Genomic DNA, 24,035 nt, shown 5'->3' with positions numbered 1-24,035 from the left:
AGGCCACACCCACCCAGGGTCCAGGACAATGTAGGATGAGGGCCAAGGACCTGGAGGGGAAGTCCTGTGGCGAGTCTAGTAGAGGAAGCCTCCACTGCCTTCGCCCTCAATCCTGAGGTCCTTAGGGATGGACTCCTGTTGGTCAGATCAGAGCTCCTATTCCCAGGCCCTGGGAGGAAACTGAGGCATCAGGAAAGGGAAAATTCAGGGCTCCTGGGTGGCACCCCCTTCCTTCTTGCAGGAGCCACGGCAAAGTGTCCTCCCTCATCTCACCCCCCTCACCTCCCCGGCTGCTCTCCAGACCGGAAGGGAGTCTCTTCCTGCACGTTTCCTGGAGCTGGGTTTGGATAGACGCAGGAAAGGCCTGGCCTTGGGAGGAGGAAGTATATGGGTGTGGCCTTCGGGTGGGGGAAGGGGTGGGGGGGGGCAGGTAAGTGAACAAAACAGTGAGACTATCCAGATTCTTCACGCTCTGCTGCTCAGAACAGAGGGCCTGTGGGAATGGCAGAGACTCTGGGAAGGACACAGGCCCACTGGGATGGGGAGGGGAACAGTGTACAAAAAAAAACAGTTTTATTTTGAAGATTACAGAACTTGAGCCTTGACCCCACCCAGCTTCCATTTCCATCGATCTAAGGATCTGCAGTTGGGGTAGGAGTGAGAGAAGGAAGTAGGGAGGGGAGGGGAGAGACCTGCAGAGGAAAGGAGTAAGATGGCGGCTGAAGAGCTCACGCCACCCTAGGTCTGGGCTTCACTATCTTTACTCCTCCACACCACAAGGGTGACAAGAAAGGGGATGAGGCAGATGGGGGCTATGATCATGGCCAGGAGCACATCCTCTGGGGGGTCTGAGAAGGGGGGCTGCCCCAGGGAGCAGTTGGCAAAGTGGATCTGGTGAGTCTCAAAGATGATCTGTTCTGCCCAGGGATTGGGGAAGCCCAGGCCAAACTCTTCTGCATTCCTTTCCAAGCAGTCTCGAAGGATGCTGTAAGGCCTGGGGACAGGAGAGGACTAGAGTGAGGGAAGGGTTGGGCCCAAAAAGAGGACTGTCCCACACTCACTCAAGGCCCACAAGGAGCAAGCCCCAGCCCTGGCCCAAGCCGCCCTCCAGCACTGCCCCTACCTGCTAATGAGTGCCCAGTCACACCAATCCTTTTCGATAGAGTCCATTTGAACCTTATAATCATCCCAGCAACGTAGGACATTTGTCTCATACTTCTCCTCCACTGTTTTCCCTGTGGGCAGAGATGCTGCACATTGACCACACCCCTACGCCACCCTCCAAGCCCTCTGGTCCAGGTACTTCCATTGAGGAGCCACTGTTCCCGTCTTCAAATATGGGAACTACCCGGAGAGCCTCAGAAGCCTTCCCAAGCAAGACAGTCCTGGCTGAGGAGAGTCTCAGCTCAGGAAAACTTTAATGTCTTCCATGTGCCCAGCAGTACCCCGCCTGGCAAGAACTTCCACATACACTTTTTCTGGGATCTTCTAATCCACCTGTGAGGTGGGGCCAGCTCAGAGCCGGCTGGAGGCTTTGTGGGATGAGAGGTAGACCACAAGGAACCCCAAGAGAGAACAGAGCAGAACTTAGGGGCACTAATTGGGTTTGGGGCCTGGCTTGTAGGAAGGGGACACTCCCCACTGACCTCTCTTCTCCTTGCCCTGGGCCACCCTCCCACAGCTGCTGGGTACTCACCTTCTGACTTTAAGACGTCTGGGGTGGGAAGAAGTTGAGCCAGGGACTCCTGGGGCTTCAGGACAGCTGTGGGCAGAAAAGGGGCAGGGAGATGGGATGCTGGGGATCTGGGGCCTTGAGGAAGGGGTGTGTGGGTTGGGGGCTGAGACCCTTGGAAGTCAGGGCTACTCTCAGAAAAAAAAGAGAAGCAATCCAGGCCCCCACGGGATGCCTCAGTGCCCAGAAGAGAGGGGCTGCACCAATTCATTCCCACTCACATCCAAACCCCTCCCTCCTTGCCAGCTCCAGACGTCCCAAGACCTCTCTGTGGGACCCGGGCACGCCAGCTTTTCCCCAGTGGGAAGCAGCTCGCGCTGCGCCCTCACCGTGGTGGGGCCAGGGACCGTCCAAAGAGCAGCGCTGTCCGCACCCGCACCCCGGGGCCCGTTCCGGTCTTGGCCGTCCAGCCCGTCTCCCCTCCAGGGCCTCCCGCGCCTCCCGCCCGGGCCTCGGGGCGCTGCGCTTACCGCCCAGCAGCAGGAGGAGGCGGAGCGCTGCCGGTCGCCCGGCGCCGGTCGCGGGGAGCCGCGAGCCGCCGGCAGCGCGCTCCGCCCGGAGCGAGGCCATCGCGCGGCGAACAGGCGAGGAGGAGCGGCGGCGCTGAGCCGGGCCCGGGCGGGGGCGCCTATATCCCCGTCCCAAGCCGCAGGAAGCCGCGCCGCTTCCTCGCAGGGGCTGGGACGGCTGCGGCCACGTGGGGGGCGGGGGCGACGCCCGGGGCCGGCGGGCTGGAGGGGGAGTCGCTGCCCCACCCGGCCCTGGCGCCCGCCGCTCCCTCCGCCGGGCCGACGTTGGCTCACCCTTTCTGCTAGCTCACCCTGCGGGGCTGGACAGCTCCCCTCGTAACCCCAGAACCGGCATCCATTTCCTGGGCTCGGCTGCGTGGCGCCCAGGACTCGTCGGGGTCTCTGAGCCTCCGCTCCCCGGACTCTAGCAACCCCTTCCCTTCCTCTGCGAGGCGGCGGGGGCGTGGGGGGGGGGCGGGTAGCGAAAAGAGGGAGGGGTTTGGGAGCTCAGAGGGCCTCTGAACGCTGCCGTTTCTAAGGCTGGGGGTTGGGGCTGTCCGGGGCCGTGGGGGAAGGGGCCCGTGGAGCTCAGCTCAGAGTTCCCTTTCCTTGGGAACACCCACTGATGTCAGCCCGCCTGCCAAAATCGAGGAGGAGGAGGAGAAGAGGGAGCCAGACCTTCGGAGTCTGGAGAAGGCCTGGGGATAGAGGTAGAGGGGAAAGCAAAGTCCGAATACCCTGCCTTCGAGGCACCCCCTGGGGCCTAGACCCACGAACCAGATTGAGTGCAGTGGCAAAAGTAAGACTGCTCCATTCCCAAGAAGAAGGTGGCCACAACTCCTCCGGGCCAAGGTTGTGAAAAGGGAAGGTTTAGAACCTACAATGTGTGACTTCATTCATGAGGTGGGTACATTATTTACAGAGGAAGAAGCTAAAGCCCAGGGGAAAGTGCCCAGGACTTGAGCTCAGAAGCTCTGAGTCCTAATTCCGTCTTCCCATTTTCCAGCTATATAGCCTGGAATGACCTCAGTTACCTTCATGAATCCTCAGATTCCTCCCATGTGAAACAGGGACGTTACCCTCCTCACTAATCTGTAGTGAGAGTGACACTTGTGAAAGGGCACTGCACTCACTTAGGCAGATGCTAGTTTCCTTTCCTCCTTTCCTAAGGACTTGCCTAAAGCCACACAGCTGAGCAACAGCAAGGCTGAGCCTGGGGCCCCAGCGGCCCTGACTTCTGCCACACCACAGCTGTCTCTGTGTCCTGAGCCAGAGCTTCGTAGGCCTGAAGCAGCCGAGGATCCCGGGAGCTGATTTGGCCATGACGTTCAACTCCAGACACAGCTGTCAGCACCGAACTTTCCTAAATTACTCCCAGACACTGACCCTTGGACACAGCTGCTGCTGTTGTCCCAGTTTATGATTCCTTCCCACCACAAATTATCTTGCACCATCTCTCTTCAAATCTTCATCTTGGGGTCCTAGGCTCTTAAATCATGGCCACTGATAACCTGTTGTTCCTCCATAGCTAGGATCAAGAGGTTGCTTTAGCAAGGCATCCAGAGGGAGAAGGGAATTGGCCCACTTGGCATGAACCCCAAAGCCTTCCTGGTGAGGGTCATCTTCTGCAATGGGCAGAAAAGAGCCAGGCTGCCTTGGAGTCACTTCAGGCCAGGGACAAACTCCGTTCCTTCCCTCCCACCTGTGATTGCCCTTTTCAAGAAGGAAACATGGGGGCTTCCCTGATGGCACAGTGGTTGAGGGTCCGCCTGCCGATGCAGGGGACACGGGTTTGTGCCCCGGTCTGGGAGGATCCCACATGCCGCGGAGCGGCTGGGCCCGTGAGCCGTGTCCGCTGAGCCTGCGCGTCCGGAGCCTGTGCTCCGCAACGGGAGAGGCCACAACAGTGAGAGGCCTGCGTACCGCAAAAAAAAAAAAAAAAGAAGGAAACATGGTCAAGAGGGAGATTTCTAGGTGATAAGATGGGAGGAGGAAGCAAGGAGGGGCAGAAAGCAAAATCAGCCATTTCCACTGGCCAGAGGCACCTGAGCCCACAGTGGGTAAAGGCTAGGGTTGGGATCAAGATTAAAGCTGACAAAAACAAATGTTGGGTTGTAAATAAGGCAGTATGGTATAATGGATAAAAACAAACAAACATTGGTTAGGACTCTGAAGGCAGGTTTTGCCTCTGTCTTGCTGTGTAACCTTAGGTAGGCCATTTCACATCTTTGGAGCTCAACATTTTCATATATAAAATCTATATTTTATATATAAAATCTATATTTTATATATTTCATATATAAAATAAACATTTCATATATAAAATAAAATTATATATATATAATTATATATTTTCATATATAAAAAGCAAAAGGGAAAATACAAGTGACTTGGTAGAAAGTGGTATTTTAGCCTAGAGTTGGAATTAAGCTTGCATCATGATGGGGAGACCTCAAAGGAGAGCTTGTTGTAATCCTCCCTGAACTCGGGAGTTCAAACCTGTTGGAGAATCTGGAAATTTCCTCCCCTCCTGATTCTCCTCTTCTCACATTTCCTAGCCAGTTGGATGTTTGGCTGTTTTCATTTGACCCCTGGGGGCATCCTGGTAACTGCGGGTCTGCTGCTATGGGGGTCCTTTGGGACTGAACGGGGCTAGAGACCTCACCTTTTCCAAGTTGCCATAGGAAATAGTCCCAGGATCTGCAGCAAGGGGCCAGAGAAGGGCTTCATTAGGGACAGGGGCTGGCTCTTTCATGGGAAGTCATATTTTCCACCCCTGCGGGCCGTTACCCTTCCTTTCTAAGCCTGTTTCTGCTTTAAAATATATACTTTTTGCTATAAAGACATACTTTTTAATTGCAAGTAATACGTAAGTATAGACTCATTGCAGAATACTTAAACACAGAAAACGTTATAACCCCATTCCTTTCTCACCTCCCCCAGGTATTTTGGACCTAAAAAAAGCATAAATGGGAATTAATATCCTTGTTCAGCGACTTTTTAAAAATTAGTAATGTCTTGGGTCATCTTTCCATGATACCATATACAGCTGTGCCTCTTTCGTTTTAACTGCAGTGTAGTATTGTCTTCAGTCTTTTTTCCTTATATCTAGTAGAGTCTAGGCTTTGAGTTTCCTACACAATCCCTTATTCCTCTGTCCTTAGCCCACTCCCACCACCAGTGCTTGGGAAGAGAGGGATCTGGTTCTGATCCAGCTGGACATTGACCTGAGATTTCTGGCCTCAACCTATATTGACTTCTCCTGGGCAGGGATCTTAACTGCCATGTAAATTTCCCTTCCTATTAGGGGCCAAAGGTCATCCTGCCTGGAGCAGGGGGAGAGGTAACTTGATCCTAAGGAGGAGTGCCACTTCTAATCCTCAGCCTTCCCCCTATGCACACAGACAAGTCCAGAACAACATAGGGGGAGTCAAAAGCACTGGGGGCCTCCTACACAATGAAATTACATGCAGAGCATCCAGGAATTAGCTTTTCTACTGCATAGAGACAATCATACGTGCTGGCCTCTTCCCCAGCTGTCTGCAAAATAAAGAGCAGAGCGCAGGAGAAGGTGTGGGGGAGAGCCAGGGTCAGGGAAACCCGAAGTTCTGGCTGGGGGCAGCTAATCTTTCCAATCTGGAGAGAGGAGACAGGCTTCTTCAGAGGGCAGGGAGGCAGCAGGGAGAACCAGAAGAGCTACAGCCAGGGAGCCAGCTGGCTAAGGGAGGGAAGACAAAGGGGTAGGGACACAACTACTCCGTCTATCCCCAGCCTCCTCATCTCCAGGGTGCTGGCGTGAGGAGCCTGACCACCTCTCACAGGGAAGAATGGTTATTGGAGAAAACGCTGGCTCTCTTATAATATCTATAAGTTATATGTAAAAAGCAGAGAAAATTGTCAAGCCATGTTCCTCATCAACTGCTGGGGACTTAATAGTAGCAACGTTCATTGAACAATTACTATGTGTTGCAGAGTGTATTCCCTGACAGATATGCTGAGTGATTTCCAAGCATTTCTTAAAACTTCACCACCATAACATCAGAATTATCTTGTCCACGGGTGAAATGGGGGAAAACAGGAGTGATTTTGTCAAGGTCCCAGAGGAAGTAATTGGCAAAGCCAGGATATGAACCCAGGACCGTTTGATGCTAAGCTTCAGGTCTTAACCATTAGATTTATCACCTCCCTCTCACTCCAGATCAGAATATTGATTCTTTACTGAGTCTTGAAGGGAGGGGAGAAGGGTAGAGAGTTTCTTCCAGGACCAGATGGGCCCCTCCAGAGATAAGAAGATCCTGTTTCACCCAACTCTGTACGCACAACCTCCTCCCTGCTTCCTTCCCTGACCAAGACTGGACCATGACATCACATGGTGGAGGCTGTTTTTCTGAAAAGAACCCAGGCCAGATTTATAAGAATGACGTTCAGACAGTGTGACTGAAGAGGACCATGGCCAAGAGACCACAGCACACACCCAGCAGTGCTGAGAACACTGCTGGTCCCTCGGCACCTGGGGCTGACTCATGGTTGCTGTCAGGACCCAATGCCAGATGCCAGGATTGCTTTCACCCTTCTTCCATTCCTTAGGACTGTCCTCTGAAACCATCCCCAGGAATCCTTCCACCCCTCCCCAGCACCCCAGAAGTCTAGGTGTTGTGTAACATGGGGATGCCCTGAGGGAGCCAAGCAGTGTGCTCAGTGCTTCATACAAATTGTTTCACTTAAAAATCACAACTCAGGGAATTCCCTGGTGGTCCAGTGGTTAAGGCTACACGTTTCCACTGCAGGGGGCATGGGTTCGATCCCTGGTTGGGGAGCTAAGATCCCACATGCCTTGTGGCGTGGCCAAAACAAACAAACACAAAAACCACCACCACCACCATCAAAAAAACCCTCACAACTCCATTATAGTAGGTACCATAGCAACCCACTTTACAAAGGAGGAAACTGAGGCTAAGAAAGGTTAACACCTGATGGAAGTCAACCTGCTATCCAACCTGTAGACAGAAGGTCACTTATGTGACCTTGTGCAAGTTACTTAATCCCTTTGAGCTTGCCTGTTTTCTTACCTGCAGAAATGGGGTTACTAGCATGTATCTCACTGAGCAGTACCGATGAAGCGTGTTAAAGCATTTGGCCCGATGTCTGGCACTAGTAAGCATGCAATAAATGGTAGTTACTATTATAATGTGTACCACATATAGTTATGAAACTCTGTTTCCAAGATATTCTGGGATCCTTCCCATTTCATAATTTTGGTTGTTTTCATTACACAACACTCTTTATTGAAAAGAATACAGGCTTTGGAGTCAGATAGTCCCAGCCTGGGTTTGAATTCCAGCCCTCCTACTTACCAGTCATGTGGCCATGGCCAACGTTGTCAGTCTCCCTGAGCCTCAATGTTCTTCTCTGTAAAACAGGGATAAAAGTACCTACCCCCAGGCATCTTGCAAGGATTGTACGAGATGATGTAGGTTCACCTACAGTCCAATAGCTAATGAATATGTGAATGCTAAAAGCAATTTGTTAAATGTATAAAGAAATGTGATTTATTTTTGGTTCTTTCCATACAATGTCGTTCATGGAATCTGTAGATTATGTATTATACTTTTCTTTCTCCAAAAGAGTTTCCATAGCCTTGTATCTCATCCTAGCTGCAGTGGGGTGCAAAGGGCCGTAGTATCAGCAGCATGGGACCCTGCGGATAAGCCAGGGAAGAAAGAAGGGGGAGTCACAGAACCAAGGGGAACTCCCCTTTCCTGTCTGGCTAGGATTTGTTTGTCTTTCACACAGGCTGTGCCCTGCTGATATGGGGGTCTGTCCAGTGTCCAGCTTTGATTGGCATCTCTAGTACAGAGGAAGTAAGGAGCCCCTTGTCTATTAGGAACTGTTTTCCTCTGAACTTGCAGAGGAGAGTCCCAAACACATTTCTCTTCCTGGCACCACCAGTGAAAGGAAAAAACCATGGAGAAAATCCAGACTTGTGATTCAGAGCTAGAAGACCTCAGAGAAAAGAGGAGGTAGAGTGGAATGGTTTAGAGAGTAGGTTTGGAGTCAGAATGATGGGGCCCAAATCCTGGCCCTGCCATTTACCAGCTGGCTGACCTTGGCCAAGTTCCAGAATCTCTTTAAGCCCTGGTTTCCTCAGTTGTAAAATGAGTGTAAGAATATTGCTGGCTTCATATGGAACGAGATGGCCTACTGTAAAGCACTTAGCACAATGCCAGGCACCTACTGAGTGGTCAGTATTTGAAGGCTATTATTGTCTTTCTACTTCTGCAGTTTTACAGTTGAGGGCCCTGATGGCCAGGAAGGAAGCACAGCTCATTAGCTGTCCACCCGATCAGAGCTACTTCCCAGGCAGCGCCGTGCCAAGAGCGTGTCCCGTGGGATCAAGGCCCTGCATTAACTGTGCCAAGAGAGTGAGAATGGGCAGCACCACCCTAGCTGTGGGGTTGGAGCTTTCTCAGTATGTGCAAAGCAAGGCCTGAATCCCACCGAATAATCCCCCAAAGTAATTCTCCTTCCTGCTGGAATTATTTATTTTGTAATTAACAAAAGCTAAGGAGGCCCTTTCTAATATTTTGGCTTGAAGGTTCAGAGTTTAAACTTCTAAGAGCCATGGACAAGGGTTTATTGTGGGCCTGTTCTTACTTGCTGAATTGAATGCATTATTATGATCCTTAAGCAACTAGGGGTCAGGAGATAAGTACCTGAGGCGGAAAGCTGGGTTTTTGAGATTAGAAGACAAAATGTCCAGGAGTGGAGAGGCTTCAAAAATCGAGCCATGTTTCCAGGCTCGGTAATGTCCAGACCTCAACTTGCTTTGGAGCTGCCTTTGCTCTAAGTGTTCAGGGAGGGGTCTGGCACTTCAGCTGGCCCGGTCAAGGCCTGGGCAGCAGCTTGTTTCTGGTGACCTTCATGCAGGCTTTAAGGCTGTGCTTTGTTTTGTTTGCTTGTTTGTTTCTCCCCAGCAGGGTGGCCTTTCCCTGCTTCTGGGTGGGAAATGCGGGAGGAGGGAAGATGGGTTGCTCCCATCTCCACAGCTGTGTTTACATTTCCCTGTCAGGGACTGTCTGGGGCCCAACGGTTCCTCAATCCTCTGTGTCCCTTCAGAGAAAAGCTATTTGATATCCCTGTGGGCTTTACAAGGGAGGGGCAGAATGAGCAGAGGGGTTACCGTGGAAGGGAGGAAAGTTGGAAGGGAGGATGGAACAGTGCAGAAAGCCCTGTTTGAATTCTGGGAAGCATCAGCTCCCTCCCTTTCTACTAGTGGCCTGAAGACCAGCAGGGGACAAAAGTACACTTAGAACTTGCCTGCCCCAGAAGAAACAGAACACGTGACATGTCATTTCTAATCACTGGGTGGAACAAAATCTTGCTTGTGATGGGGTTGTGAACGCACAGAGCAGAACAGTCTTCCCTGAGGCTTCTTTGGGGCCAGTGGTCAGAGATACAGCATGTTAAAGCCAATAAGATCATGCTAAAATACATGCAAATTAAAAAGGATTTAAGAAAATGGTCAAGTAAATAATGCTCTTCTTCTCCAGGGAGCAAGTTGAGCTGGTATTAATCAGTATATTAGTGTTGCTGGACTCTCGGCCAAGCCCAGGAGAATGGCTGCCAAGGCAAATCAGGCATCAGGTTTCAGAAATTAAACACATTATTTTATTTTTCCACAATGGGGAACTTTCAGGAAAAAAAAAAAAAGTCCTATTAGGCTACTCAGCACACTTTGTCCAGTTTCCTTCAGCCCCAGAGGCCTCCAATTTAAGAGCAAGATGAGCAACTGGAAGCCAGGAGTGACACAGTTATTCCTTTCTCCTATTAACTGCCTGGGGGTGGGGCTGGGAGGAGTGGGGCAGGGGTGATGGTACTGTTTTTCAAAGGTCTAGTAGCTGACCACTTGCCAACAGTTTTTCTACGAATTTATAGGGCAAAGACGTAAAGGGTTGGAAAAGAAAAAGTTAGAGGAAGCGCTGGCCAAAGATTGGCTGATAATGTCTCATGGACCATGGTCAGCTAAGAAGGAGCCTGGTCTCAGGAAAAACTCTCTCCCATCAGAGAGGGAGAGAGGAACCAATTGGCAGACAAATTTTCCCCAAGAACCCCACACTTACTGGTGATGTGGAAAGTTGGTTTTATAATCCTCTAGTGAACAAGGATAACTAAACCCTGGGTTTAGTCCTATGTCAAACATTGTGATGGATATCAGAGAGGTAGACAGCCTGGTAGCGAGTGTAAAGTGGTAATGGAGTTGAAGCTGGGGGAGATCCTGGAGGGCTGGCAGGAGGAGGTGGAGCTTGAGCTGCATTGTACCCTCTGATATGTACAGATAGATCCCCTCTCCTTCCTTCCTTTCCACCTCAAAATATTTTTGTAACTTTATTTTCTTTGTTATCACAGAATGTCTTTGTATCTCTCCTCTTGTCACTTGGCATACTTCCTGAAAACCAAGTGGTCCACTCCCATGGTATTAGTTAACAACAATGAGCTGATGCTTCTCAAACTGCTCTCCAGTCTCAGTCCTGACATTCAGATCTTCTGAACATCTCTCCTTAGATAACCCAGATTCCTTTTTTTTTTAACCTGCTGCCTGTCCCCTTCCCCCCCCTTTAAACCCATATTCTTTTTTTTTTTCTTTTTGCGGTATGCGGGCCTCTCACTGTTGTGGCCTCTCCCGCTGCGGAGCACAGGCTCCGGACGCGCAGGCTCAGCGGCCATGGCTCACAGGCCCGGCCGCTCCGCGGCATCACGGGATCTTCCCGGACCGGGGCACGAACCCGTGTCCCCTGCATCGGCAGGCGGACTCTCAACCACTGCGCCACCAGGGAAGCCCTAAACCCATATTCTTTATTTCAACAATTATTTATGTAGTGTAATGGTTCTCAGACTCGGTTACACAGTGGAATCACCTGGGATGCTCTGAGAATTCTTGAAGCCCAAGCCAAACCCCAGACCAATGTATCAGGCTCTCTGAAGGTGGGAGGAAGAAATCAGTAGTTATTAAAACTCCCCAGGTGATTTCAATGTGAACCAAATTTGAGAACCACTGGTCTAGAAAGCATTTGGAATGGAAAGGAACATCATTGAAAATTGCCAAGTATTAAGGAATATTTGCCTTGATTTGCTTGTGAATTGGATATAAGCAAGAGGAAAACAGAGAAGTCAAAGGTTCTGATATAAGGAAAAGAACACTAAATCTGCAATCCAGAGACCCGAGTTTAAGATCCGACAGAACAGTTTTTCATCTGTGTGAGGCAAGTCTTTTAACTCCTTTACACCAGAATAGCCTCGTGTGTAAAACTGAAATCCTTCCTACCTACTTCATAGAGTTGTCATGAAAATTATTTGAAGAAAAAAATGATTATAGGCTTTAAAATTATGTCTGTGGAGACAAATTTAAGGTAATGTTATTTTGTATTTTAAGTTTTAACTTTATATTTTGAAATAATTTCAGATTTACAAAAGAGTTACAAGTGGTAGAGAGTTCCTCTATGCCCTGGAGCCAACTTCCTCAAATGTTGAAGAAATGCGATTGCCGAAACCAGGAATTAAGATGGAAAAAATACTATTAACTAATCTACAGACCTTATTCTAATGTCATCAGTTATCCCACTGGTGTGCTTTTTCTGGACGAGGATCCAAGCCAGGATCACCCGTTACATTTAGTTGTCCTGTCTGCTCAGTCTCCTCTAATCTGGACAGTTCCTCACCCTTTGCCTTTTTTGACCTTGACATTTTTGAAGATACTGGCTAGTTATTGTGTAAACTGCCCCTTATTTTGGATTTGTCTGATGCTTCCTCATGATTAACTCAGCTTATGCATTTTTTTCAAGACAACTATGTAAGTGATTCTGTACCCTTCTCATTGCATCCTATTGAGAGGTACCTAGTAAGAATATCTCTCAGCACTAGTAATGTTAACTTTGATCACTTGGTCGAGGTGATGTCTGCCAGATTTCTCCCCTGTAAAGTTACTCTTTTTCCTTTGGTAACTTATAGGTATCTTGTGAGAAGATACTTTGACTCAAGGCAACTGATTTGAATCTGAGTGACTGAGAAAACTATTGACAGAAATAGGGCAGTCCGGTGTAAATAAAGCAAGAATGATAACTTAGAGCCCATAGACGGGCGTTTGGGGGTATTTGTAGATGTGAAGGATCTGCAATGAAGGGGTTCCAGGTTGGTTTCAAATTATGAAGTGAGGCATGTCACTAGCGTGTGGGGATGATGCAACTACTGGATAAAGTCTTAAAGATATTAATGGCTCCGGGAGGTTTCCCAAGAGCCCTTCCTGTCCCCTGACAGCGCCGCCTTGGAAACCGTCGGGATCGGGTTGCACCACCTCGGACTCCCGAGTTTGGGGTATTGGCGCCAAACCGCAGAAGTGCGAAGAAGGATGCCCAGCCGGCCTGACCAGCGGTCGCGGGCAACGCAGTGCGCACGCGCCGGGAGGAGGCGCGGGGCGGGGCCGCGGCGTGGGGGCGGGGCCGCGGTGCGCAGGCGCCCTAGCGGCAGGTCCCTGCGGCTCAGGATGGAGGATGAGTGAGTAAACAATCCTGGGCCCGGCGGTGGGGTCGGGCCTCCGCACCTTGCCACCCGGGGCCTGAGGGAGGGAGAGTCGAAGGGGTCAGAGAACTGGAAGGAAGCGGAGGAGCACACTATCTGCCTGGCGGGGGGTAGCGGGGCGCCCACTCCCCGTTCCGAAGGCTGGGGAAAGGGGGCAGCGGGGCGAGAGAACCCCCGGCGAGAACCGCGTCTGCGGCGGGGAGGGCGGTGTGTCGGGGAGGAGGAGCGGCGGGGGCGGGCCCGGGGACGGGGAATCCCGTTGGAGGGCGGGGTGGGGTGGGCGGGAGCCCCAGCGCCGGGAGGGCGTGGGTGGGCGGTGGCAGCTGCGGGGGCCCTTAGCGAGGTGGACTCCCGGGGACCTGGGTCAGTGCACGGGAAGGACCAGACAAGGGGGCTCAGCGTGCGATGACTTTGGGGGTGTTGAGGAAGCGGTGGCAATAAAAACAGGGTGAGGCGAGTGAGGCTCCTAAGGAGCAAAATGGAAAGGAGAGCTCACTGTTGGGGTCGAGCCGGTGCCGCGTGCCTCCTTCGGGTTTGCGCACTAGGCGCCCAGCTAGCCTCCCCCTAGTCCCGGCCCTGAGTAAGAGGCTTCTCTCCAAATTTGGTCTTGCGCCAATCCCTGCCCACCCCAGAATTCTCTTGGGGATCAAATAATGTAAGGGAAAGAGCCTTGAAGCAAGGCAAGGTGGTGTATTTGGGACATGCCTGTTAGGAAATGTGGGACAAACTTATTTAGGTATAAAGCGACTTCTGAGAAATTGTTTCGGGGGCGGGGAGGGGAAGGAAGGTGGAAGGATGTTCGTGCCGCCGATGGAAATATTGAGAGTGGGCTTTTCACAGGTGAAATATGGGATTGTTAATAGAGTCGCCTAGGTATCGAGTCTAGGGCTACAGGGGTGAGGATGGGGGCTAAGAGCCGAGGTAGCCGAACCACTGGGTGCGTGCGAAGATGGCCTTGAAAGTGTAGGTCTTTTCTTCCGCGTTTGCTGCCGTGACGCCTTTGAAGAGAAAAATCCCCCACCCGGTGCTTTTAAGTTTAGGAAACTTGAAAGACGTTTCCAGCCGGAGAAGGTGCTAACTCCATCAGAGGTTTCTGTGAGAGCTTGTCTATTTTAAGCCTTGGAAACTCCAGGGCTGGGATATGTGGCATTGATAAAGGAGATTACTTAGTTGCGTAGAAGAAATTATTAGGAGATAAAGTACTTAAAACACACATACACACGTTTATAATAGAGGAAAGGATCATCTGTAAAGATGTAATAATACTGTTATTGTCAGGGTGTATGCTGAGTGTGTACAGACAGTGTGAATTAATTCTCCCAGGGCAGAGATGTTGGTTTGTTTTATCCACTGATGCACTTTAAGTACTAAAACATTACGAGGCACACAGTAGGTGCTCAATACATGTTTGTGGAATAAATAAGTAGTGGGACGATCTCTGGGACTGGGAGTTGGGAGATCTGGATCCTAGTTCTTCCACTAACTGGCAGAGTACTTATAGGCCAATCACGGAACTCGACGCCAGGGCACAGCTTTAAAACTTACTGAGGTGGAAATGACTTTTTCATTATGGTGTTACTTTATTTATTATTTTTTTAAAAATAAATTTATTTATTTATTTTTGGCTGCGTTGGGTCTTCGTTGCTGCGTGCCGGCTTTCTCTAGTTGCGGCGAGCGGGGGCTACTCTTCGTCGCGGTGCTCAGGCTTCTCATTGTGGTGGCTTCTCTTGTTGTGGAACACCAGCTCTAGGCACGCGGGCTTCAGTAGTTGTGGCACGTGGGCTCAGTAGTTGTGGCTCGCGGGCTCTAGAGCGCAGGCTCAGTAGTTGTGACACCTGGGCTTAGTTGCTCCGTGGCATGTGGGATCTTCCCGGACCAGGGCTCGAACCTGTGTCCTGTGCTTTAGCAGGCGGATTCTTGTTTTTAATTATTTTTTTAAAAGTAATTTATTATATTTTTGGCTGCCTTGGGTCTTGGTTGCTGCGCGCAGGCTTTCTCTAGTTGTGGTGAGCGGGGGCTACTCTTCATTGTGGTGTGCAGGCTTCTCATTGCGGTGGCTTCTCTTGTTGCAGATCACAGTCTCTAGGTGCACAGGCTTCAGTAGTTGTGGCTTACGGGTTCTAGAGAGCAGGCTCAGAAGTTGTGGTGCACGGGCTTAGTTGCTCCACGGCATGTGAGATCTTCCCCGACCAGGGCTCAAACCCATGTCCCCTGCATTGGCAGGTGGATTCTTAACCACTGCACCACCAGAGAAGTCCGGTGTTACTTTAATTCTCTTTGAAACAGCACTAGAATAAGGAGCCTAGGATTGAAAATGAAATTTTATTCCCAAGAAGACTTTCACGAGAAGGGAAAAGGGGAGAAAATGTAGTTGGACTTGTTTCTCTTATACTTGCCTTTGAATTAGCATGCCTTTTAAAACCATTTAAAATATTATTTATGTCTCTTTAATTCTTGAGATCTGAAATCTGGCTTCCTTAGTTCTCCAGGTAACAATTCCTGCCCTTGATTTGTGCCTTATGTGAAAATTGTAACAATTTATTTCGCTAAGTATATCTTTTTCCTGTCTTGTACTAACTTTAAAAAGTCTCTACTTTGTTGACTAGCTACTTCCCAAAGAAGGTTTGAGGCAGCAATACTAAAAACACATTACATTTCTACAAAGGATAGTTAACAACAGAGAAAGAGAAAAAAACAGGATAGGCATTTTTCCAATGGAGACAAACTGATGGCCAACAGGCACGTGAAAAGATGCTCGTCATCACTGATCATCAGGGAAATAAATACAAGTAAAAACCACAGTGAGATACCACCTCACACCTGTTAGAATGACCATTACCAAAAAAGACAAGAGATAACAAATGCTGGTGAGAATGTGGAGAAAAGGGAACCTTGGTGCACTGTTGGTGGGAATGTACATTGGTACAGTCACTATGGAAAACAGTGTGGAGGTTCCTCAAAAAATTAAAAATAAAACTGCCATACAATCCATCAATTCCGCTTCTGGGTATTTATCTGAAGAAAATGAAAACACTAATTCAAGAAGATATTTGCCTCCGGTGTTCAAAGCAGCATTATTTACAATAGCCAAGATATAGGAACAACCTAAGTGTCCATCAGCAGATGAATGGATAACATATGAGATACACACACACTCACACACACACATACACAGAATATTACTCAGCCATAAAAATTTTTGCCATTTGGGGACTTCCCTGGTGGTCCAGTGGTTAAGAATCCACCTTCCGGGGGCTTCCCTGGTGGTGCAGTGCTTAAGAATCTGCCTGCCAATGCAGGGGACACGGGTTCGAGCCCTGGCCCGGGAAGATCCCACATGCCGTGGAGCAACTAAACCTGTGCGCCACAACTACTGAGCCTGCGCTCTAGAGCCTGCGTGCCACAACTACTGAAGCCCACACGCCTAGAGCCCCTGTTCTGCAATAAGACAAGAAGCCACAGTGAGAAGCCTGCACACCACAACGAAGAGTAGCTCCCGCTTGCCGCAACTAGAGAAAGCCCGCTCACAGCAATGAAGACCCAACACAGGCAAAAATAAAAACAAATAAATTAATTAAAAAAAAATCCTCCTTCCAATGCAGGGGACGTAGGTTCGATCCCTGGTCAGGGAACTAAGATCCCACATGCTGAGGAGCAGCTAAGTACACATGCCGCAGCTACTGAGCCCTCGTGCCACAACTAGAGAGAAGCCCGTGCACTGCAATAAAAGATCCCGCCTTCTGCAACTAAGACCCGACACAGCCATAAATAAATATTTAAAGAAAAAAAATTTTTTTTGCCATTTGCAACAACATGGATGGACCTGGAGGACATTATGCTTCTTGAAGTCAGACAGAAAAAGACAAATACTATATGTTTTCTTTTATATGTGAAATCTAAAAGATAAAACAAAAGAACAAAATTTTTAAAAATAAAAATATGTTGAGAAAGATGAAGAGAATTATATCAGATTAAGATTGAGGGAGAGGGTTTTAAAAGGAAAAACTTCTTTTAGAGAACACCTCCATTCCAGAAACTCCCTAGTTTTGTTTGTTTGTCTTTAATTTGTCCAAACTGTGTATTGGGCTCTTTCCTGGCCTCTTTAGTCCAACAGACTATCAATGGGGACTTCAGTGCTCCAAAACTTAAAGTCAAGAGTTCCTTAATGGGTAGAGTTCAGTGCCTCTGATGTGTTGTGTTCTCTGACACACTTGCCCTAATATTTTGATTCAAAATGGAATAACTAAAAAGTCTTGTTTTACTGAATGATAATGAGCAGTCTATATATATATATATTTTGTTGTTGTTGTTGTTTTGGCCAAGCCATGCGGCTTATGGGATTTTACTTCCCCAACCAGGGATCGACCCCGGGCCCTTGGCAGTGAGTCCTAACCACTGGAATTCCCAGCAGTCAATAAATATTAAGCTTTATGCTAGTGTAATGCAGAACCAGCCAAGGTAGGCCTCTAGCTTATTAGGAAGTTCCTTTAACTCTTCTGAATCAGTGTTGTACGTCCTAAGAGCCAGCGTTTGGGTCTCATAAAAACTAATCCTGCTTTGATATTTATCACCATTGTCTCAAGTGCACGTGACCTGATTCTTTTAATAAAGCAACACTAGAAAATATTAATGCTATAATTTTATTTTAAATAAGAATTCAGGGGCTTCCCTGGTGGCACAGTGGTTGAGAGTCCGCCTGCCGATGCAGGGGACACGGGTTCGTGCCCCGGTCCGGGAAGATCCCACATGCCGCGGAGCGGCTGGGCCCGTGAGCCATGGCCGCTGAGCCTGCGCGTCTGGAGCCTGTGCTCCGCAACGGGAGAGGCCACAGCAGTGAGAGGCCCGCGTACCGCAAAAAAAAAAAAAAAAAGAATTCAGTATCGCAACTTCTTGTTAGTAAGGTTCTTTGTGTGTGTATAGTGCCCAGAAACTCAGTGAGTTTTCATAAAAGTACACAGTCCTATAACCTTCACCACAAGCAAGGTATAGAACATTTTCAACATCTCAAAAATCTCCTTTATGCTTCTTTCCATTTAATCCCTTTCTAGAAACATTCTAGTAGAATGTCATGTAAGCGGAATCATAAAGTATGCAGTTTTTTGTGTCTGAATTATTTCGCTTAGCATAATGCTTTTGTGATATATTTTGCATATACAGGAACTGTTTGTTCCTTTTTACTGCTGAGTAGTATTCCATTGTACGTATACACTGCACTTTGTATACATTCACCAATCCATAGATATTTGTGTTATTTCCACTTTTTGGTTGTTACGAATAAAGATGCTCTGAACGTTTGTGTACAGGTTTTATGTACATATGTTTTCATTTCCCTTGGATAAATAATGAGAAATTGTGTGCCAGGTTTTACGGTAAGTATATATTTAACTTTATTAAAAAAAAAAAAAACTGGCGGGACTTCCCTGGTGGTCCAGTGGTTAAGAATCCGCCTTCCAATGCAGGGGATGTGGGTTCGATCCCTGGTCGGGGAACTAAGATCCCACATGCCACAGGGCAACTAAGCCCACGTGCTGCAACTACTGAGCCCATGCGCCAATACTAGAGAGGCCATGCACCACAACTAGAGAGAAACTGGAGAGAAGCCCGCGTGCTGCAACAAAAGATCCCACGTGCCGCAACTAAGACCCAATGCAGTCAAAAAAATTAAAAAGAATAATAATAAAAAAAAAAACCTGGCAAACTTTTCCAAAGAGGCTGTACCAGGGAATTCCCCAGTACAGCCAAGTTCAGTCGTTAAGGCTCTGCACTTTCATTACTGAGGATGCGGGTTTGATCCCTGGTTTGGGAACTAAGATCCCACAAGCCACGCAGTACGGCCAAAAAAATCATAATAATAAAAATAAAGTAAAAAAAATAATGTTGCAAAGTGGCTGTACCACTTTGCATTCCCACCAGCAATGTGTGAGGATTCCAGTTGTTCCACATCCTTACCAGCAATTAGTATTATAACTCTTTTTAATATTAGCCATTCTTGTGGTTGTATAATAGTTATGTCAATGTGGTTTTAAGTTGCATTTCCTTAATGACTAATGATGTTGAGCATCTTTTTGTGTGCTTATCTGCCATTTCTGTATCTTTTTTGGTGAAGTATCTGTTCATATTTTTATTATTTTTTAAATTTATGGCTGTGTTGGGTCTTCGTTGCTGTGCGCAGGCTTTCTCTAGTTGCCGCGAGTGGGGGCTACTCTTTCTTGCAGCTCACGGGCTTCTCATTGCGGTGGCTTCTCTTGTTGCGAAGCACCGGCTCTAGGCGCGTGGGCTTCGGTAGTTGTGGCTCGTGGGCTTTAGAGCACAGGCTCAGTAGTTGTGGCACACGGGCTTAGTTGCTCCGCGGCATGTGGGATATTCCCAGATCAGGGCTCAAACCTGTGTCCCCTGCATTGGCAGGCAGATTCTTAACCACTGTGCAACCAGGGAAGCCCTCTGTTCAAATTTTTTGCCCACTTTTTATTGGGTTCTTTATTTTATTGAGTTGCAGGAGTTATTTAGATGAAGACTTATTTTTAAACTTCTTGACCATAATAGCATATTTTGGAATTTATTCTCAATGTATAGGTGAATGTAATGAAAAGCTCTTAGCTGGGCTTCCCTGGTGGCGCAGCGGTTGAGAGTCCGCCTGCCGATGCAGGGGACACGGGTTTGTGCCCCGGTCCGGGAAGATCCCACATGCCACGGAGCGGCTGGGCCCGTGAGCCATGGCCGCTGCTGAGCCTGCGCTCCGCAATGGGAGAGGCCACAACAGTGAGAGGCCCTCGTACTGCAAAAAAAAAAAAAAAAAAGCTCTTAGCTTAGTACTTAACTGGAATATAAATAGTGTTTTGTGTATATAAGTAACTAAATAACAGATCTAGTAAAATTTAAAGTATTTTTTGTGTGCCACTTCCTTTGCCTAAGATGAATGGACCCATTTCTCCAAATCTGTTCTAGTGAATGCTGAGTTTTTTGTTTGTTTGCTTTTTTTTTATATGTAATCTTGGAAGTGATAGCTGTTGTTAATGTCCAGATGCTGTGAAAACCCATCCTATGGCTGTGTTTCAGGTGTTTATTTTAATCAAACTTATCTGTTCCAAACAGTATGTTTCATCTTCCTCATTCACTTTGTGGGGATTGGCCAAGTGCCAAATAAACTTTTTGAGACACCGAAAACACATTAAAAAGCCAAGCAAAATAAATATTGACCCATGGTCACATGAGATTCAAATATCACTTAAATTGTAAAAGGAGGAAGCATGGCTTATTATACATTATGATTGGTTAAAACGCAGTGACATTTTCATGTACATGTGTGTACTGCTCTGGCCAAATAAAGCACTTGAGTAAAATTAGGAATAGTGGGGCTTCCCTGGTGGCGCAGTGGTTAAGAATCCACCTGCTAATGCAGGGACACGGGTTCAAGTCCTGGTCCGGGAAGATCCCACATGCCACAGAGCAACTAAGCCCGTGTGCCACAACTACTGAGCCTGTGCTCTGGAGCCCACAAGGCACAACTACTGAGCCCACGTGCCACAACTACTGAAGCCCGTGTGCCTAGAGCCTGTGCTCCGCACCAAGAAGCCACCGCAATGAGAAGCCCGCACACCGCAACGAAGAGTAGCCCCCGCTTGACGCAACTAAAGAAAGCCCGCGTGCAGCAACGAAGACCCAATGCAGCCAAATAAATAAATAAATAGAAATAGTGCCATTAATTATTAGACTATTGTGGTGTGCTCACAGTCATCTCTTTTGGAAGACTGTAGGAGATCACATTTCAGCCATAACTCCTTTTATAATAAAAATAGTGATGTTTTCCTGTGGCCATCTCCTCTAAGAAATCTACACACACACACACACACACACACACACACACACACACGCGCACCCTAGCAGCTGTGGATTCTTTTCTTTTCCATTACTTGGCCTCCATTTTTACCCTTTTTTCTTTCTTCTTTTCTTCTTTTTTTTTTGTTTTTGAAAAGTTTTATTTAAATAAGGGTTTAAATACAATACATAACATTAAAACTGAAGGAAAAAAACCAGTTACTTCACGTGGCATTGGGCAGCTGTTGCTAGTAAGTTGCGAGCTCTACAGCTACATGACTGATACATCGGTTTGAAATTTGTTCCCTTGTCAAAAGTTTAAAAAAAAAAAAGTTTAACTCTGATAGAAGGTTGGCCTCACATTCTAGTTTGGACATCGATCAGCTAGGATATGTCTGGTCAAAAAGACGTTGGTGGCAAGCCAGATGTCTTGTCACCTCAATAGAAGGAAGGTGGCTGCTCTAAGCTCTGCCCACCTGGTCACGTTGGAGATACCACGGGATCTTTCCCCTGATGATCAAAGACTCCCTCTAGCAGTACAGCTGCCGTCGCTGCCTCACCCCATCCTCCACTCTCACCTTCACCGAGGGCTGTTCAGGTGGCGACATTCTCTTAGGGCAGGGAACTCTGTAGAGGGATTGCTGAGGAGCTTCTGGCCAGACATAGCCGCCTGTGATCTTGGGGCTCTGGACTTGGCTGAAACATCGCCGTTATTGCTTTGTTTCAGGCTGGACACTGCCAGGTGCCTACTGCGTGACCTCTGTTTAAATGAGGGACTTCAAGACTAGACAGCACGGCTCTTTTCAGTTTATTGCGTGAAGGAGTTACACTAGTCCAAGTTAAAAGCAGACCCCAAATGGTTACATTACACAAGCTGTGAGGTTTTTAAACTTGTGACAAGGGACAGGAGGAAAATTCTACTCATTGCAAGGAAATCCTCACTTAAGCTTCAGTGAGCCAGGAGCACTTAGAACCTATGAACCTTCAGCTGATCGTCCTTAGCCAGTCCAATCTCTACGAGGAACTGGCATATGTTCTTGCGCTGGTCACCCTGTAGCTGAATTACTTCTCCATATTCTGGACGCTCAATTACAGTTCCATCGCAGGCAAATTTCTTCTGAAACGCCGTCACTAGTTTCTTTTTATCGTAATCATCAGCTATCCCTTGGACAGTAGTAAGGGTCTTCCTGCCATTTCTCTGTTGAATTCTTAGATGGCTATGATCCTCAGCGGCAGCAGGAAGCAGATCATCCCCCGTACTGGCCTCAGCAAAGGGGTCGAAAGAGTGGAGGTTCTGGATAGTGGACATACCATATGATTCCTTTTCCTTGGTGGAAACGACCTGCACCTGCGTAAGACAGAAGACGGCGGGTTGGGGGGACGGAGCGTCAGGAAGCGAGGGGGCTTGAGGGGAGGCTGCTGAGTCCTCGGCTGTGGCTCAATGACTGGGACCCTTTCCTTCCTTCCTTCCTTCCTTCCTTCCTTTTTTTCTCTCTCTTTCTCTCTCTCCCCCCCTCTCCCTCTCTCTCTCTTTCCTTTTCTTTTTTTTGGCTGTGCTGCATGGCTTGCACGATCTTAGTTCCCCGACCAGGGATTGAACCCCAGGCCCTTGGCAGTGAAAATGCAGAGTCCTAACCACTGACTACCAGGGGATTCCTGGTCTCCAGTTTTAAATGGATGGAGCAACCTACCTTAAGCTTACTGTTTCAAAAAGGGAAATGAGTGGGAGTTCCCTGGTGGTCCAGCGGTTAAGACTCCACGCACCCAATGCAGGGGACCTGGGTTCGATCTCTGGTTAGGGAACTGGATCCTGGGATAGGGAACTAGATCCCGCATGCTGCAACTAAGGCCCAACGCAGCCAAACAAACAAACAAATAAATAAATAAATTTTTTTTTTTTTTTTTAAAAAGGGGAGGGCTTCCCTGGTGGCGCAGTGGTTGAGAGTCTGCCTGCCGATGCAGGGGACACGGGTTCGTGCCCCAGTCCGGGAAGATCCCACATGCCGCGGAGCGGCTGGGCTAGGCCCGTGAGCCATGGCCGCTGAGCCTGCGCGTCCGGAGCCTGTGCTCTGCAACGGGAGAGGCCACAACAGTGAGAGGCCCGCGTAACGCAAAAAAAAAAAAAAAAGGGAGGGCTTCCCTGGTGGCGCGGTGGTTATGAATCTGCCTGCCAATGCAGGGGACACAGGTTCGAGCCCTGGTCAGGGAAGATCCCACATGCCTCGGAGCAACTAAACCCATGTGCCACAACTACTGAGCCTGCGCTGTAGAGCCCAAGAGCCACAACTACTGAAGCCCACGCGCCTACAGCCCGTGCTCCGCAGCAAGAGAAGCCACTGCAATGAGAAGCCCGTGCACCGCAACAAAGAGTAGCCCCCACTCACTGCAGCTAAAGAAAGCTTGCGCGCAGCAATGAAGACCCAACGCAGCCAAAAATAAAGAAATTTATGAAAAAATTTTAAAAAATGAAAAAAAGGGGAAAATGAGTTCCAAAAGGAATGGGAGAGGGATTGCAGTACAAAACCAATTGTTTGGGTCATGTGGGTCTCGATAAGGGTAACCTAAGGTTTCTTAGGGAGGCATTTTGTCCTAGATTTGAATCATTTTTTCATTTCCTAAAGCAGATTATTATTAAGCTTGTTCAGGGCAGAAATTATATGAGCAACTACTTAATATTACATGTGAGCAGGGTGTATGTTCTTAAATGGTCTTTTCATTCTAAAAAAGAGTCCCTCTTTTGGTCCCCATTCCATAGAGGCATGAGAAGTACTTAAAAGATGTAGGAAGAAGAGAGATGCTGTAATTTATAGGAAAGAAATTCAGGTCTGCTTAATTTTTGTTATAACCCAGCACCGTAGTACCTTAGCTTCTGGGATTCAAATTCTTAGGTTATGGTATTGTCGTTGTTAAATTCCCTTCCCCCAGAGAGATAATATTTAACTCACAGAGAATTCTGTTTTTAAGAGCTTGAATCACTTGATTGCTTTAACAGTAAACACAGTGAGTCTGTCTGCTTCTTTGCTATTCTGTCCTTACTTCATTTATCCTTGAAGTTTAACATAGCATTACACCAATCCGTCTGGTTCTTTAAATGAAACATTCAGATATAGTCCTCTTGAAGTCCAGTAGCATGAGATATTATTATGATCTGGTGGTGGCATATGTGTGACAGTGGGTTAAATTTTGCTGTTTTCTTGTCTGTGCTGTCATTTCTTATGAGTGAAAACAGGTAATTTAAAAATGCTTCTAGGGGACTTCCCTGGCGGTCCAGTGGTTAAACCTCTGCACTTCCGCTGCAAGGGACACAAGTTCGATCCTTGGTCAGGGAACTAAGATCCCACATGATGCAGCCAAATAAATAAATAAAATGCTTCTAAACTTTAGTTTCTGTTTCAAATTTTGGCTCT

The 24,035-nt window shown here is 48.0% G+C and overlaps 3 protein-coding genes across 6 annotated transcripts in view; 1 reads left to right on the top strand and 2 right to left on the bottom strand.

Moving 5' to 3' along the window:
* Positions 1–551: 551 nt before the first annotated feature.
* On the bottom strand, positions 552–2,411 carry RAMP2 (receptor activity modifying protein 2). The gene is made up of 4 exons (XM_032616862.1): positions 2,203–2,411; positions 1,697–1,762; positions 1,124–1,235; positions 552–994 (listed from the first exon to the last, which is right to left on the bottom strand). The coding sequence occupies exons 1-4, from the start codon at positions 2,300–2,302 to the stop codon at positions 739–741; spliced, it is 534 nt and encodes a 177-aa protein (XP_032472753.1). The 5' UTR covers positions 2,303–2,411; the 3' UTR covers positions 552–738.
* A 10,306-nt stretch (positions 2,412–12,717) lies between these two features.
* The window catches only part of EZH1 (enhancer of zeste 1 polycomb repressive complex 2 subunit), a 31,811-nt gene continuing 20,493 nt past the window's right edge, over positions 12,718–24,035 (top strand). Inside the window, exon 1 of one of the 4 annotated variants that reach the window (XM_032616617.1) lies at positions 12,718–12,789. The gene's annotated coding sequence lies outside the window, so the exon portion shown is untranslated. Of the gene's footprint in view, positions 12,790–21,852; positions 21,981–24,035 lie in introns of those variants that run through there. The other 3 variants (XM_032616618.1, XM_032616616.1, XM_032616615.1) reach the window with 3 other exon arrangements.
* LOC116745674 (eukaryotic translation initiation factor 1-like) lies at positions 21,424–21,961 on the bottom strand. Its single transcript, XM_032616620.1, has one exon. It carries the CDS (start codon positions 21,935–21,937, stop codon positions 21,596–21,598), a length of 342 nt encoding a protein of 113 aa, XP_032472511.1. The 5' UTR covers positions 21,938–21,961; the 3' UTR covers positions 21,424–21,595.

Source organism: Phocoena sinus, chromosome 20 (assembly GCF_008692025.1).
Source record: "Phocoena sinus isolate mPhoSin1 chromosome 20, mPhoSin1.pri, whole genome shotgun sequence".
Lineage (NCBI taxonomy): Eukaryota > Metazoa > Chordata > Mammalia > Artiodactyla > Phocoenidae > Phocoena > Phocoena sinus.
Note: the sequence above shows the minus strand (reverse complement) of the source record. Positions and strands in the feature narration are given on the sequence as shown.